We start from the raw sequence: 16,068 nt of genomic DNA on the forward strand, positions 1-16,068 counted from the left end.
AGGCATTCCTAATACTACCTTATCCCGTCTTAATAGTAGGATATTAAAAGATATCTTAATTTATCTTCCTTTAATAGTTATCTAAATAGGTCCTATTTTAAAGTTAATAATACCTCCTTTATAGGCTATTAGATCTCCTAAAATTATAATTAATAAATAAGGGCGCTCCCTCTGTCTATACGGTGGTTCTATTCTTTTTACTACTGCTAGTAAGATATGGTTCCTTATTGCTCTACTATCTATTAGTACTTTAAATTGCTAATCTTACTTATTAACTCGCAAATTTAGGTGTCCTTAAATTCTTTTAAGGGTCTAAGGCTCTACTATTAGTTCCCTCTAGTTTTATAGGCCTTTACTTTTCCTAACTATTAGCTACTTAATCCTACTACGTTTAGCTTACTTCTCGGCTAATACTTAGTTCGTTTTTTGTCCTTAATATACTATACGCACGTATTTTCTAAACATTCCCACTACTATTATCTATTTAAGCATTCTTCTATAAGGAATCTTCCTAGTTAAAGTATTAAGTCCCCCAACTCCTAAACTTTTATTAGGTGCCATCTATATATATATTTAGCATTTCTATACTATTGCTCCTCTAGCGCCCAATATATTATTATAGGTATTTCTAGTTTTTTTCCTTTAGATTTTTGTATATATTGTATATATTATTTATATATGCAATCTACGCCAATATATAATACACTAAGTACTTTAGATTAACTCTTAGCTTATCTTTATTCTTAAGTTTAACCCTCTATTATATTAATCTAAACGTTACTATTTTATTTATAGGTACTAAAATTTATTATTTACTTCTCTAGTCCTTAGATTATTCCTCTAAATCTTTTAATATTATAATTAGTTAGTCTTAAATAACTTACTTATCTAGCTATATATAAAAATCTTTCTACTTATTATTATGTCACTGTCTATACTACTTTTAGTATAGCTCCCTAAGTATATACAGTTTATTTATACGGAAGTATCTTCTTATTACTGCGTTATAATAGCCCTTTATATATATATATATTTTTAAATCTAGTTAAAATTTCTAAGTTTTCTTCCTGCTCTAGTTTATCTAACTACTTTGCTTTTAGCGTTCCTACCTTTAGCTTATTAGTAATTCTTTATATAGGTACTTTATTCCTTATCCGTCCTATTATACTAGATCTTTATTTTAACTTATATTTTTATTACACAAGAATCCTCTACTTAAATTCCTCTATAGTTTCTTTTATATCTTATTTAACAAGTAGATCCTTAAAGTCTCCTTACTTCTTAATCTTATTATTAATTTCTTTAATAGTCCTTATTTGTGTCTTAAAGTCTTAGTTCTATAAAATTCTTAATCCTAAGCTTACTTCTTTCTTAAGCTATACTTTAGCCTTAGTCTAACTAGGCTTTTATAGTGCTCTTATCTCTTTTTAAAAATCTTAAATCTTATTTATCTCGCTTTAAGAGTCTTATGCCTTAGAAAAACTTTATCCTATACTTATTTATATATTCCTAAACTAAGCCGTTACTCTACTCTATTAGTTTTTATCTATTATAGGTCCTTAAGCGTGTCTTATCTCGCCTTAAGAATCTTAAATCTATAGCCTTTTGCCTTTATTAAGTAGTAAATAAGCACTAGTAGTTATCTGCTTACTTAATTCTTCTTACTAAATATTTCTCCTTCCGTCTTATAAAGCAATAAATACCGTATTTAATAGCATTATAATTTCCATTACTAATCCTTGCTCTATAGCGGTTTTAGTTTCTACTTTTAATATAACTATTCTAAGGTCTATATACTCCTAGTAAGCTACCTTTACTACCTTATTATTAGTAAATGTTTTACCTATATTAAACTCGTTATCTTTAATATCTAATTTATATAATAGTTTGTTAGTTTCTCTAAACTTTAGAATTTTTAGCTCCTATAGCCAATAGCTTACGCTATACTTAGCGTCTTTATTAATTTAGTATACGTTATTATAACAAAACGTAAAGTGCTTAATTAAATATTCTTTTATTCCTTATAGTGTACTTTTATCCCTTTATATATATATACCGTCTACTAGTCTAGTTCCCTTTACTATATAGTGTAACGGTACTAGCCTAATTATAGTAGGAATGTCTTGGTGAAATACTTAACAGATAAATTCCGACGCTTTAATTAAATTCTGCCGAATTCTGCCAGCTTAATTGACTTCTGCTAAGTTTTGCCAGATCTATTAAATTCTATTAAAGTTAGTCGAAGACCGCGTACGCATATGCACATGTATTGACTATAAAGACCCCTAACTATTTAATATATAACTCTCTTATTATTCCTTTCTCTTCTTTATATAACGTCTTGTTATTAGCGAGAGCTATATACCCTTAGATTTAGATAGAATTTATATTATTCCTTTAAATCTTCCCTAAAGTCTCTTCGTGCCCTTACATATAGTTACTCTAACTACCTTTATAGTTTTTAGCGAAATAACCCTACTTCTTATAATTTATATAAGCTCCCTCTTTAAACCACTTGTCTTATTATAGAGTTTGCCTAAATATCTTTTGCTATTATAATCCCTAGTTTAGCCTCTACTCTCTAAACCTATAAGTACTTAATCCTTATCCTTTAGGTTTCTATAGTTTTCTTATCTATCTTTTATAGGTTTCTTTAGTACCACTTAGGTCTATTAGCTCTACGCTATACTATAGTTTCTAGTTTTAACTTTACTATTATATATTTTGCGTCTTATATAACTATAAAACTCTATTCTAACCCTTTTTAGTCTGCTCCCTCTAGTAGATCCTATTATTAATCTTAATTACTTAATTAATTAATTAACTCTTTTAGGGTTTCCGCGTCTTCTATTAGGATAATTATATCCTAAACTTTTACTTTAAGTCCTTATTTATACTATGCTATAAGCGCCTTATTATTCCATTTACCTTATATAGCTAACGTTTAAAACTACGTTATATACTTAATTACTAAGATTTATTAGATTAGGTTCTAAAGCTTTTATTCTACTATAGTAGTCGCCTCTAGGTCTCTAAATATTTATATTAATTATTCCGCAAACCCGTTCTAGCTAGCGAATATATATTATACTTCTTAGTTAGTAGTTACTATGCTATATTTCTATACCTCTATAAGGTAAAGTTTAAACTACTTAAGTACTCTCCCTATTAGAAACAATCCTATATAGGCTACTTAATCTATAGATATTGCTAGCTTTATTCCCTCCTATATAACCTTAAAGTACATTTATATAAGAAATCATTTAAGCTTTAACTTCTCCTCTAAGAATCGTTTAATTAATAGTAGCTTAACTTTAGCTACTCTAATCCTATTAATCCTTTCTTTAAGTATCCTATTATTATCTATTAATTAATTAACTATTTTCTATAACTATCTAACCGTAACTAGCTATAAGTTAGTGTTTATTATACTAGTATTATTACCTAATCCTAAAGTAGTTGCTACTGTTAACGGCGTTATAGCTAGTGCTTTTAGTAACATGTTATTTAACTTATTAATACCGTAACTAGGTAGTAAATGTATAATAAAGCCTTATAGGGAATACTACGGTAAACTTATTAATAGGCTAGGTATATAGGTAAGAAGAAGTTAATAACATAATAATAACTAATAGAGCAGTTGCCTAATAGATTAACTCTAATTATATTCTAAGATTTACTATAAAAAAGAAGAAATATCTAGGTAGGGACTATAGTTCCTTAAATATATAATACTACGCCTAAGAAATATAATAATAATTCATTGCTTAACGTCTGATTCAGATCCCTATTGGGCCCACGCGGACTACTCCTTATATACATATGGGGAGAAAACTCTATTTGAGAAAACCCCGTAATCCACCTCCCCGCCTTTTGGGACTCGCCTACGAGGCCCCTGTAAGGCCCCTGCGAGTCACCTATAGTGCTCCTACTACCTTACTTTTTGACCTTCTTAGGAACTACTGCTGCCGTAACAAGCCTACGGACGCGCTAGTATCGCAAACTTTACTTTACTACTGTAGAGTCATTAGCCTAAGAAATATACTAAGTACGTCGGTACGTTAGTACGTTAATATATTACGTTTCTACGTTTCTACGTTTTTATGTTCTAAACTTATAACATAACTAGCTACGTAACTTGGCTACCCCTTGTCCTATAGCTCGATCGGTTCCAGTGCCTCCTATACTATCTTAACTAAACCGTTTATATCTCTTTCTAGTAGTGCTACTACTGCTAATATAAGGTCCGTAATATATACTAGTAGTATATAGTTTGTGGATTCTTTTATTAGATTTAAATATTAGTAAATATTAGAAGTTTTAATAAATATTTTTATTAGAACTTTAATCTAGCTCCCTCTTTTATTTATAGCTAGCTAGTAGGGGGTTAATTCTAATAAGGTATTAGAACCTTTATAGGCTTTACTAGGCGCAATTATAGGCGTATTCTCTGCTAATTAATAAGGCTAGCTTTAGTAAGATAGGAAGACATAATATAGGTAGTATAGCAATAGGAATTTGTTACGGGACGGGGGCAGTAGCTATAAAGCGTATATATTTAAGGAGTCTACAAGACGTTACGCAATCAATCGTAAGGGTTGAGGGCGTAAGGAGGTGATATACCTACGCGTAGCTAACATAAGCTATACGCGAGGTGTATGTAAGAGCACGGGGCTCTCCTATAGAGGCCCCTGCGGTAAAGTTCCGTAACACTACCCCCCCTCTTATAGAGGCGGAGCTCCGGCGACGCTATAGTTACTATATATATATATAAAAGAGACACTTAAGGTATAGAAAAGAAAAAAGGGGGGTATTACTAAAGGCTTAAAATAACGTTATATAATAGGGCTTAGCATCTAAGAATCCGACCAATTAGATAACTTTAACCGCCGGTTAAAGTTCCTAGACATCTTAACAATATTCCGGTTACGTAATCGCACTTTACCGCAATCTAATGGCAACCTAATGGCAATTTGCCCTTACGTGGTAATATATAACGGTTTAACTCTATAAGGGCTCCTATAGAGGATTAGGTATAAAGTCTCTGCTTAGGCCCGGTTTCTATAGGTTCGCGTAGTAAAAGTCGCTAATTAGATCCTTTGCATTTTTAAAGTCTTCCTATAGTTGCTATTCTGGCTAATTTATATCGAATTTTGTATATATAGCTCTATAGTAGAGCCATCGTCCTCTACCTTTGCTAAAGTATTTAAAGTTAATAATTCGTTTAACGGTCTACTCCTTATAGTTCTTATCTTTATTTTTATCTCGGATTAGTATTAGTAGGGGTTTAGGCTATATCTGCCCTAGTAAGGGGTTAGGCTAATAAAGGTGTAGTAGCTATGGGTAAAATACGGGCCATATCCCGCGGGTAGCTAGGGTAAGCGGGAGTTCTAGCTTATATACGGCTCCCCTATTAATAACTCGTTTAATTAGATAGGGGCTAAGGTTCTTATAATTAAGTGACTTTATAGGCCTCTATATAGAGATATTATATACATTTAGCTATACCTAATTACCAACACGCATCTCCGGTAGTGGCGTTCTATAATAATTAGCGAAGTAGGCCTACTTTGCTTAAGCCTAGGCCATTTCTCCCTTACAGTAGTTAAGTAGATTTTTTATACGGTCTATATACTAGTTAGTAAGTAGTATCTTAAGGCGTTTTCTATATAGTAGTTTCTTATTAATAGGTTCTAGTAGCTCTATACTAGATTAGGGGTAATAACCCTTATTCGCGAAGAATGGGGTAAGTCCTATAGTAGTTAAGACGTAGTTATTTACTGCGAATTTACCTAATAGGAGGTAATCTACCTAGTTATCTTAACTATAGGCGACTACCTATTGTAGGTACGCTTTTATACTAGCATTAGCGTTTTCTAGTTGCCTAGTAGTTTTATAGTAGAAGGATATAAATATCTTAACGGAGATGCCAAGGCGTTAGTAGATTCGTCTCTATATATTAGAGTTAAATTATATGCCTTAGTTGGACGTAATCGAGTTAGGTAACCTATATAGTCGGTAGACTTCGCGAAGGAAGGCGTTAGTAACGTCGCTAACGGCTACACCTTTAGTTGGGATGTAGTGGCGCTCTTTTATAAGTTGGTATATTATTATAAAGATGTTCTTATAGGTACAGCCATATCATTTATAGGGTAGTAGGTTAATAATAAAATCTATAGCAATATCTGCCTATTGTTAATAGGTACTAGTAGAGGGTGCAGTAGTCCTTAGTACTTTATATTAAAGGCCTTAGCGTACTTATAACTATAGTAGGCGCCTATAAAGCGTTTAACTAAGTCTATTATTTTTAGCTAGAAGTAATATCGGCTAAGAAGCTTATAGGTTCCTCCTCTACCTAGGTAGCCGCTTAATTGGAGGTTGTAGGCCATTTAGATTAGTTACTATTATAGATTTTCTAAGTTAGGGATAAATAGGCAGCCTCTATAATAGAGCCTATTTTCTTTTACTTCTAAGGCTGCCATATTAATCTAGCCTAAGCTTTAAAGGTTAGTAGGCAGCGTATAGGCGCTGGCGGTCTTTACGGTAATAAGTTAATACAGTAATAGGTTAATAGAGGCGTTATATGCCGTAGTAATAAGCTTATTAATTTTAGGAGGTAACTTTAGTTCTATAGTATAAAGCTAGGGTATAGTTGGCTCTATTATAGGTAGTATGCCTAGGGCTAAATTTTGTACTTTTAGGATTATCTGTTGTTAGAACTAATTATAGGGGTTATCTTTAAACTAAGGAAGGTCTTGCGAGCGGTATATTAGGCTATTAGGTTTAGTACCTTATACTCCTAGTTTATATATAATTTTAAAGTTAAAACTAGAGAGAAACTCGTTCTAATATACTTAGCATTAGTTTAGCTACTTTATAGTTATAAAGTACTTAAGGTTGTAATGGTCTGTAAGGACTTTAGTTAGCTAGTTAGGCTCTACTAAGGAGAGTTTTAGTTGGAATTCTTTAAACGCTTATATAATTATAAGGAGTTCTTTATTATAGATCTTATAGTTATACTCTTATAGTGTAAGCTTAGATGAGTAGAATGCGACTAGGTAAAGGAAACCGTTATTGCCTATCTAGGAGAGAACGCCTGCGTTAATATGGTCTAAGGAGTCGGTTTTAAGGTAGAGTTATTGTCCTAGTATAAAATAAGCTAGGACAGGTGCTTTAATAAAGGCATTTTTAAGGTCTTAGAACGCCTTCTCGTATTTAGGCGTTTAGGTAAAGTATAGGTGCGTTTTTCTTCCTTTTATAAAAAGGCCCTTTATTCGTATTATTACTATAAGTAGTGCTACTACGCCTAAGAAGTTGTATATAAATTTCTGATAAAAGTTGGCGAAACTAAGGAAGGCTTATACGTCCTTAATGCAGTTAGGGGCTTACTATTTAGTAATTGTATATACCTTCTTGGGGTCTATATAGACACCCTTAGTAGTAATAATTAGTTTAAGGTATTTTACTTCTATAACTAAGAATTTGTATTTCTTTAAATTAATATAAAGTCCTGCGTCCCTAAGGCGCTATAGGACCTTTTTAACGTGTTTGGTATGCTTAAAGGGGTTATTACTATAAATAAGTATATTATCTAGGTACGCAAAGCAGAAGTCGTTAAGGTAGTCCTATAAGGCGTTATTAATATAGCTTTAAAAGGTGCCTAGGCCGTTATATACGCCAAAGGGCATAATAGTATATTTAAATTGGCTAAAGCGTGATACGAATATGGTTTTCTATTTATTACTTTCCCGTATTTAGAAATAGTTAAAGGCGGTAATAATATTAGTAGTAGTTCTTTGATTAACGTCTGATACGGATCCTATCTTGGCCCACGCAGACTACTCCGTTATAGGGGGGAAAACTTATAATTTACATGAAGAAAACCCTGCAGTTAGGGGAGGAAAAACCCTATAAGCAGCCTTAGTAGGATAAAAAACCCCAATTTGCTATGTTTGCACGTAGCAGCGGCCCTACGGGCCTACTGCACGTCCTCCTCCTTAAATGTTTTAAACTCCTTAGGAACTACTGCTTCCTTCTCTAGCTTATTAAAGCTAGGGTTCACTACGTCCTAGCTAGGCCTTGCTAATCAACTGCTGTGTCTTATTATCTCTTTATATCCTATATCTTGCCCATCCCCTATATACTATCTCTTATATAGACCACTACTATATACGCCTTGCCTCCCCCCCCCCAGAGCCATTAAAGGCGTAAGGGGGATTTATCCATTCTAACTACTGTAATACTAATAAGCGAGCGGGATATTGTGTATTTGGGTATCTTTTGTGCCTAGGCCCCAGCTAGGCCCTCTCTAAGGGTCACCACTTTGTTAAAAGGAGATAGGGAAAACCGTAGGTCGCAATCCAAGCTACTAGGTAATATTTGGTAGTTAAAAACAGCGAGTGACCGTATGCTCTGCGGGCGACTGCCCTAGGGGTTAGGAGGGGCCGTATATTTGCTCGTTCGTTTATTCGCTCGTACGCTTATTTATCCGTCAATATAAGGTCATTAATGCTTTCTATTGGGGGCTAGGGGATGCTTTTAAAAGCTGTTTATCCACGTTAGATTATATAGGTGCTTAGTAGGAGAACTAGTGGCTGTATTATAAAGGGGTACCGTTAGTAGTGGTTTTCGAGATCTCACCATCCTATGTAAAAACTTTTTACTACGCCCCACAACGCACACAACCACTAGGTCCTACTTGCACGCGCTATATAACGTCTCTGCGTTGGCTCTGGGTCTGAACTTCAAAGACCTAGGTTTATAGCCGTCACTACGTACAGGTGCAGAATCCGTTTTCGACGGCCCGGTAATAATATTAAGCTTAGTATAGATTTTGGCTTAACTAAGCCGCTTAAGGGTCTTATATATAAATAATACTAGGTATTAGTTTTTAATCGTAATAGCGTTAAGTCCTCTATAGTTAACGCAGAATTAAATACCTCCTCCTAGCTTCTTAGTAAGAAGGATAGGGGCGGCTGCTAGTAACATACTGGGACGAATAAATCCTTTATTAAGGTGCTTGTTAATATACTTTTTTATAACTAGAAGCTTGTCTTTTAATATTAGGTAGGGTCTCTTATAAGGTAGTATTTTTCCTTATTTAATATTAATGGTATAGTTATTAGGTTAATATGGGGGGAGTATATCTGCGCTCTTTTATAAGCATATATCGGTAAAGTCGTAGTACCTCTTAGGGAGGAGCTTACAGAGTTCTTTATTGGTGAGTCCTTTTTTAAGCTTTATAAACTTCTTAAAGTCTAAAGGTGAAAGTCCGTAGAGTTCTGTAGGGCGTCATCTTCTAAAAGGTTAACTATGTCTATCCTATTACTATAGAGGACGTAGTCCTATTTTTTATTAAGCTTATATAGTTATAATTAGAAAGCTATAGTAATAGTTTAGCCTTTCTTACATACTATACAGTAGAAGGCTGGGGCACTTATATAGTAGCAGTTGGTTATAGGTAGGATAATAAGGGGTTTCTTAGGTTAATATCCTAAAGAGTAAATAAAGGCGGCTAGGCTATACCCTAGGTAAGTCTCTCTATAGTATTTAGAGTTAAAAGTTACTTCTCTCTTCTTCTAGTTAATGGCGGGGTTATATTATTTAAGCTAGTTTATTCTAAGGATAATAGGGTAGTTAGTAAGTGGTATTATATAAACCTAGAGTTTTTCCTAGTGTCTATTTATATCTAGGTAGAGTTATACTATATAGGTAATCTTCTATACGGTATAATTACTATTAATAAGTTATAGGGCGCGGGCTTTAGTAAGGGGTAAGGTAGGTAGGTTATAAGTATATATAAATTAGGTATCTATAAATTTATTAATAGCTCCGCAATTAATTATAGAACGGCTTTTATATTATTTTTTAGTAATAGTTCCTATTATAGGTAAAACTATCTATTTCTGTTTATTTATCTTTATAGAGTTCTCTATTAAGTAAGCTAATATATAGATCCCTCTATCGTTAGGGCATCCTAACCTATAACTTAGGGCTAGGACTTAGCGTTTTCCGTTTCCGTATCTAACTCTACCGCTATTACTATATCTTCGTCTTATATGGTAATAGCGCGTAGTAACATATTTAGTATTTGGGGTATTAGGTTAAGTATTAGGCAGCAGCTACTAAACCTAGCCATTAGGCAGTTTAGGTTATCGCGATAATAGCCTTCTTAATAGTATTTATAGCAGCGTCCTAGTTTCTAAAGTAGCTCGCGCTCTCTATCTAGGAGTTTCTATAGGAAGGTTAGTATAGAGAAATTAATATTGGTTCTAGTAGTACTTAAGGTAGTAGGTATTAGTAGCTTAGTATATATGGGTTTGGTAGGCCTAGGGGGCTTCTATAAAAAGGTCTTTAGGTAAGGGTTAGTAGTAGCAATCTAATTTAGTTATTATTTAATCTTCTATAGAGCTGCTACTATATTATAAATATCGTTATAGTTATAGCTAGCGGCTGCGTAACTAAAGCAATAAGTAACTTTTTTAAGGAGGTCCTTCTAGTCTTTAGTATTGTCTTAGGTAAGGGCTCTAGTATATTCCTAGAATTTAATATAAAATTTATTAAATAATTTAGTAGGGCTTATTTTTAGGGTACGTAGTTTAGCTTAGTTAGTAGCTAGTAGGTTATAATTACGGTATATTAGGTTAAGATTATTAAGAACTTCTTAGTAGAACTGCCACTTCTAGGGGCTACTAGTCTCCTATTAGGCGAAGAGTCTATTAAATGGTATACCCTTTATTTGCCTAATAATATAGCCAATCTTAGTATCTTCTATAGGAAAAAGGCAGGCGCTCTAAGTTAGTTTCTTACGGATTTGCATCTTCTAGTAGCTGTATTCCTTGCGGTCTCCCTAAAAGACTAGGGGATTAGGGTAGCGTGCATTAGACCCTATAGTGGTAGTTTAGGTCCAATTATTATAGCTTTTATTATTACTGCTTTAGTAGGGGTTCCTATTAGGTGAAGCTGCTTAGCGCTAGCCCTTTATTAAGCGTTAAGTAGGTAAAGTTGCCAGGGGCGTAGAGACTTAGGTGGCGTTATATATAGTAAAAAGGTATTTAGCGTTGTTATAAATATGCTTATTAAGCTGAGATTATAGGTATTTAATTATGCCTTCTTTTTTAGTAACTATAGCAATTAGTATAATCTTAGCCCTCTTTAACTATTAGACGTCGCGTTTAGACATATAGAGGTTATCTTCGGTTTCTTAACGTGTGTTATCAGCAAGCGCCTTATAAGCTTATAGGTCTTAGATAATATCGCGATCTTAGGTAGTACGCATCTCAGCTTATATAAGCTTTAGGTAATAGTTCTATAGAAGGCGGTAGTATTTATTAGGGTCTCGTGCTACCATTTTTATAAACGTCTCGGCGTCTTATATTTTAATTTTAATAGGTAATAACCCTTCCGTTTGCTTATCCGTAGTTATATAGTTAATAAAAGATAAAACATTATTAGTATCCGTCTCCTTAGGGGTTAAGGCTAGGGCTAATAAATTAAATTCTCTTAGGATTAATTAGCGTTGTAGGTTAAGTATAGGTATTAGATTATTCTTTAGGTTTAATATAGTAGCTAGTAAGGAATATTATCTTACTATTATAGGTTCCTTAGAAGTATAAAGTAAGGTAATTTATAGACATGCTGCTTCTGGCAGCGCCTACAGTATTGCAGAGACGTAAAATTAGTTGTAGGCTGAGCGTCGGTAGTAAAAAAGGCGTAACGTAATGTCATGGGATGGGGGCAGTGGCTACAAAGCGTATGTATTCAAGGAGTCTACAAGACGTTACGCAATCAATCGTAAGGGTCAAGGGCGTAAGGAGGTGATATACCTACGCGTAGCTGACATAAGCTGTACGCGAGGTGTATGTGAGAGCACGGGGCTCTCCTATAAAGGCCCCTGCGGTGGGGTTCCGTGACAGAATTAGTAGGTAAAAGAGGAGACTTTAAAGCGTTAAATTAGAAAGACGCTTGTTTTTAGCGCGTATATTATATCACGATCGTTATATATTATAGAACTACCTAAAACTTAACTATTAAGAACTCCTCCTTAACTAAAAACAATACCTATATCTTATATATTAAACGAGCAAACCAACTTAATCAAACGGGACGATATAGGGCTTGGTTGACTGCTAAAATCAGGCCTCTAGGCTTAATTGGTTGTTTAATTACAAATCAAACAAGTAAACAAACTAGTAAACGGGGTTTATTTATCAGCAAGTCTGCGTGACCAGGCTTTGATTAACTGAGTCGGTGGAAACAGGTGGGCGTGTCCAAGGTGTCATGGGTGTGGTCCCGTGACAGGTTAACATACTGCTAGATATCATTGTTCTTAGCTTTAGACTTAATAACCTCAATTTATTTGTCCTAGTCGTTTGGGCTTATCCCATGCGCCGTCGAGGCGCTACCACAATTTGTGGTCCGTGCGCAAACACCAGAACATCAAAAATTTAGACGATTTGGTTGGTTCGCTTACCATAGCGCCTATATCGACGGCGCATGGGATAAGGATTACGGTAGAGACAGTAACTGGGGTATCTTATTAAGAGGACATATTTGAGGCCACTACGATACAGTTTGACGATGATGTAATTACAACTTTAAATTAAAGATAATGCAGTAGATGGCCTAGGTTTATAACTGTTAAATAGGACAATTAAGAATAAGAACTCTGTCAATTAAAGCTGGCTCTAGAAGCTATCCATAAGGTAAGTACAGGCAAGTCATGGCTTACTTTTTATGGAAGCATACGACGCTACAGGACGAAATGACACACGGCTCAGATGAAGAAGACAGAAGTCTGAAGCTTGAGGAGCTGGAAAAATCGAAACCAGCTATGTTACGAATGAAGAAGGATATCTCACCACGGAGCCTTGCCTTTTGCAAGGCCTTCCAGAAGCGAGTCAGCGAAGTAACTGTCGAACGACGCGCTAATTGCGATCGTCGTCCCGCCCCCTATGTCAGTATAGATTAGGGGTGTCTCGGCTATTTCGCTTGACTGTATATATTGAGGCTTAACAGCCTACATCAATTCGACAGAGTTCTCCTCCTTGACTGCTCCGTCTGACAAACTGGCATTAATTTCAACCTTATTTCCCTCCCTTCGAAGAAATCCGCCTCATAATAGAAGGATGATGGGAAGCTGTAAACGTGTAGATGCAGAATTCTATTGCGAATAGGGCCTAGTAGCAAAAGTCAGGAAAGTATAAGTGGAAAGGTCGGGAACGAGTCACTACAGGTACTCCGATGTTGGATGATGGGGGTTTGGTGGAGAAAAGGGGATTGGTGGCGATTGCGGTTCTTCTGGGTAGTATTCGTCCAAATTTGCATATTCCTCTTCTTCGTCTTCGCTGGTGTCGGCCTCCCACTGTGCCCATAGCGACAAGCCAATCAAGGCCACATCAGCCGTCATAACTTCGTCGTCTCCTCCTGAGTTGTCCGTCCGTGCGATTGGGAAAGGCTCGGATAAGTTCAGCCAACCATTGTAGCCCGGTACGCGATATATAGCGGTTCATTCGACTTCATTAATGGCGATCGCGTATCTACATTTCCGCTTGCGCATATAATAATTGATTTGAGCCAGAACTTGCCGGAAGTCCATGCGATCTTCTAGAGACGAGGACTTCCAACGATCATGAGACCATTTTGCAAAAAGTTTGATATCGCCGACGGCAATTGGATGAAGTTGACCATGATCGGTGTAGAGATGGAAAGTGAGATCTGGTTTACCAGCCCCGTATTGCAGGCCCGGAGAGATGACTCGACGGTCTGGAACTTTGCCGAAAGCACCGAGTAGATGAGGTTTTTGATTTAGGTGTATGTTGACAGATTGCGAAGTGATATTAACTCTCGTGAATATAGTCATGTGAAAAAGAATTTCCAATTGGTCCTCTGAGCGAATATTGAGGTAATTGTCCGGTATAACTTCTACTAGGGAGGCACTTAAAATTTATAGGTCAAAGAGCGGATCAAATCGATCCCTGAGTGTTTCTAAACAGAATAGGTCCCAAGATTTTAACCCGGTGAACATCGGTGTAGTCTTACTTAAGTGTTCTGCTGGTCGTGTTGCCTCTATAGATATGGTTGGTAAGATGGTGGACAAGAGGTTTGTGCGGAAGAGATAGAAAATTGAAGATGCTTAACTTAGCCATAGTTACAATGAGTGAGCTATTTTGAGATGAAACAATATAATGCTGGCTTGAGGATAAATCGAAGTAAATAACTCTGCTTCTGTCAAACGGAAGATCAAGATTGAGAACTCTGTCTATTAAAGGTGGTTCAAGGGCCTCTATATACACTGCTCAGTGTGGAGTTGTCGACCTGGAGCATGTCTGCCTAGTGGCTTGACTATGTCAAGACTAGATTTGAATCCTTCGTAGGCTTCAATCCCAGACGTCGAATGAAGCTAACGTAGTCCACGGGCTAGTGACCCACACGGGCCAGTGACTCACCCCACCAAGAACGCGTCTCTATAGCTTCGAAAGCGGCCTTGCTTGTAGGCTTGAATAGCTAGTTCAAGCCTACCTTCTTTGCGTAAGGCTGCCTGTTGTTGTGGTGTAGTTATAGCAGTAGTAAAAAAGATCGCGACGCGTTCTTGGTGGGGTGAATCACTGGCCCATGTGGGTCACTAGCCCGTGGACTACGTTATATTAGAAGTAGTTAGAGCGTTTAAACGGCAAGGCCGAGGTTTTGCCGCGAACTTTTAGGGACGCCCTCTTGCTAACTTCAACTCCCCATCAACACCGAGTAACTGCAGCATGGGTTCAGATTCAGTATCTGGAGCTGCAGACACTGCAACCAAGGTAGTCAATGTACTGATATCGTCGCATGCAAAGAGGAAACGCGTCTCCTGCCAAGACAAAGATGCGATTACCCTCGCGCTTGGAGTTAAACGTCGACGCGCCGACTCAACTATCCTTCAACTACTCGATAATAATATCCGACTACGAGAAGAAGCAACTATGCCGAAAGCAATACCTCCCTCTTTCCTGGACGGCTCACATCTGCTGCGCAAATTCGAGTATTCTGAGTCGGAAATCAGGATTCTCGAGGTTATTGGGTCTGGGGATCATGCGGTGGTGTACCGCATCGCTGCTGGAGGACGCACTTTCGCTCTCAAGGTTGTAAGTATTTGCATATTATACGAGATCAAGCCGTTCGTCTAATCAATAACCAGCATAAATACGCCAATAAAGTCATCGAAATCCGGCACACCCAAACCAAACATTTTCTTCGAGACCGAACGAGCCGCGTACTCTCAACTTTCCCTCCTTAGCGAGTCCCCGCTCGCACCGATACCGACGTGCTATGGTTACATAAATTTTTCCCAACCACCGCAGGTAAATCGACCTGGCAGTAAACCACGGAAGCTGTTGAAGTCGACAACGTACCGACCTGCTCTATATACTGTGTTTCTCGTGGATCCGGAGGACAACGAATCAGTACAGAATAAACTTTGGAGGGATTATTTCTTAAATGCGTCTGGGAACTGCATTCTTCAGGGTCTGGTTCTCGAAGACATTGTGGCAGCCCGGCCACTCTGTGATAATGATGTATCGAATCTCGACATCCTTCTATCTGGCCGAGAAGGTCTTAAAGCTATCCACGAGCAAGGAGTGTTACACGGCGACGTGAAGAATACCCTTAATGCTATGGTATTATCAGTCCCAGAGACCCGTATCCGTTGGATCGAATTCAGCATGGCGCGCATTGGCGGGGTCAGCTTTGCAAAGGACGCTTCTCGAGAAATCCGCCTCTGGAATCACTACTTTCGGGGTTTGAAACAGCGGAGCTAAGCCATTCAGGAGTCAGCGCCGAGACTTCATCGCAAGAACTGGTTGCAGCATGTTCTTCCAAGGGAAAGACCGGTACTAGGACGAGGTATCCGCGTCAGTCAAAAGGTAATAGCACCACATGATGTCAGCGAGGGAGATGATGATAACCAAGCTCGGAAGGGAAAGTCCCACCATTAGCCGTCGAGAGAAGTTCCGGCAGGTCAGCTATGCATGGCAATGCTTTTTAGGGGTTCTGTCGGCACATCAGGGGGTAGGGATGAGTGGAAGAACCAAGCAG

At 36.9% G+C, this 16,068-nt stretch overlaps 2 protein-coding genes across 2 annotated transcripts; one reads left to right on the top strand and one right to left on the bottom strand.

Moving 5' to 3' along the window:
• Positions 1-13,138: 13,138 nt before the first annotated feature.
• Positions 13,139-14,285, bottom strand: K441DRAFT_662388 (uncharacterized protein). The gene is made up of 2 exons (XM_067649026.1): positions 13,233-14,285; positions 13,139-13,178 (listed from the first exon to the last, which is right to left on the bottom strand). The coding sequence occupies exon 1, from the start codon at positions 13,859-13,861 to the stop codon at positions 13,508-13,510; it is 354 nt and encodes a 117-aa protein (XP_067502273.1). The 5' UTR covers positions 13,862-14,285; the 3' UTR covers positions 13,139-13,178; positions 13,233-13,507.
• A 459-nt stretch (positions 14,286-14,744) lies between these two features.
• K441DRAFT_697516 (uncharacterized protein) lies at positions 14,745-15,791 on the top strand (the record flags this gene model as incomplete). Its single annotated transcript, XM_067652984.1, has 2 exons — positions 14,745-15,119; positions 15,192-15,791. The coding sequence occupies exons 1-2, from the start codon at positions 14,754-14,756 to the stop codon at positions 15,789-15,791; spliced, it is 966 nt and encodes a 321-aa protein (XP_067502274.1). The 5' UTR covers positions 14,745-14,753.
• Positions 15,792-16,068: the final 277 nt, after the last annotated feature.

Source organism: Cenococcum geophilum, assembly GCF_001692895.1.
Source record: "Cenococcum geophilum 1.58 unplaced genomic scaffold K441scaffold_30, whole genome shotgun sequence".
Classification (NCBI taxonomy): domain Eukaryota; kingdom Fungi; phylum Ascomycota; class Dothideomycetes; order Gloniales; family Gloniaceae; genus Cenococcum; species Cenococcum geophilum.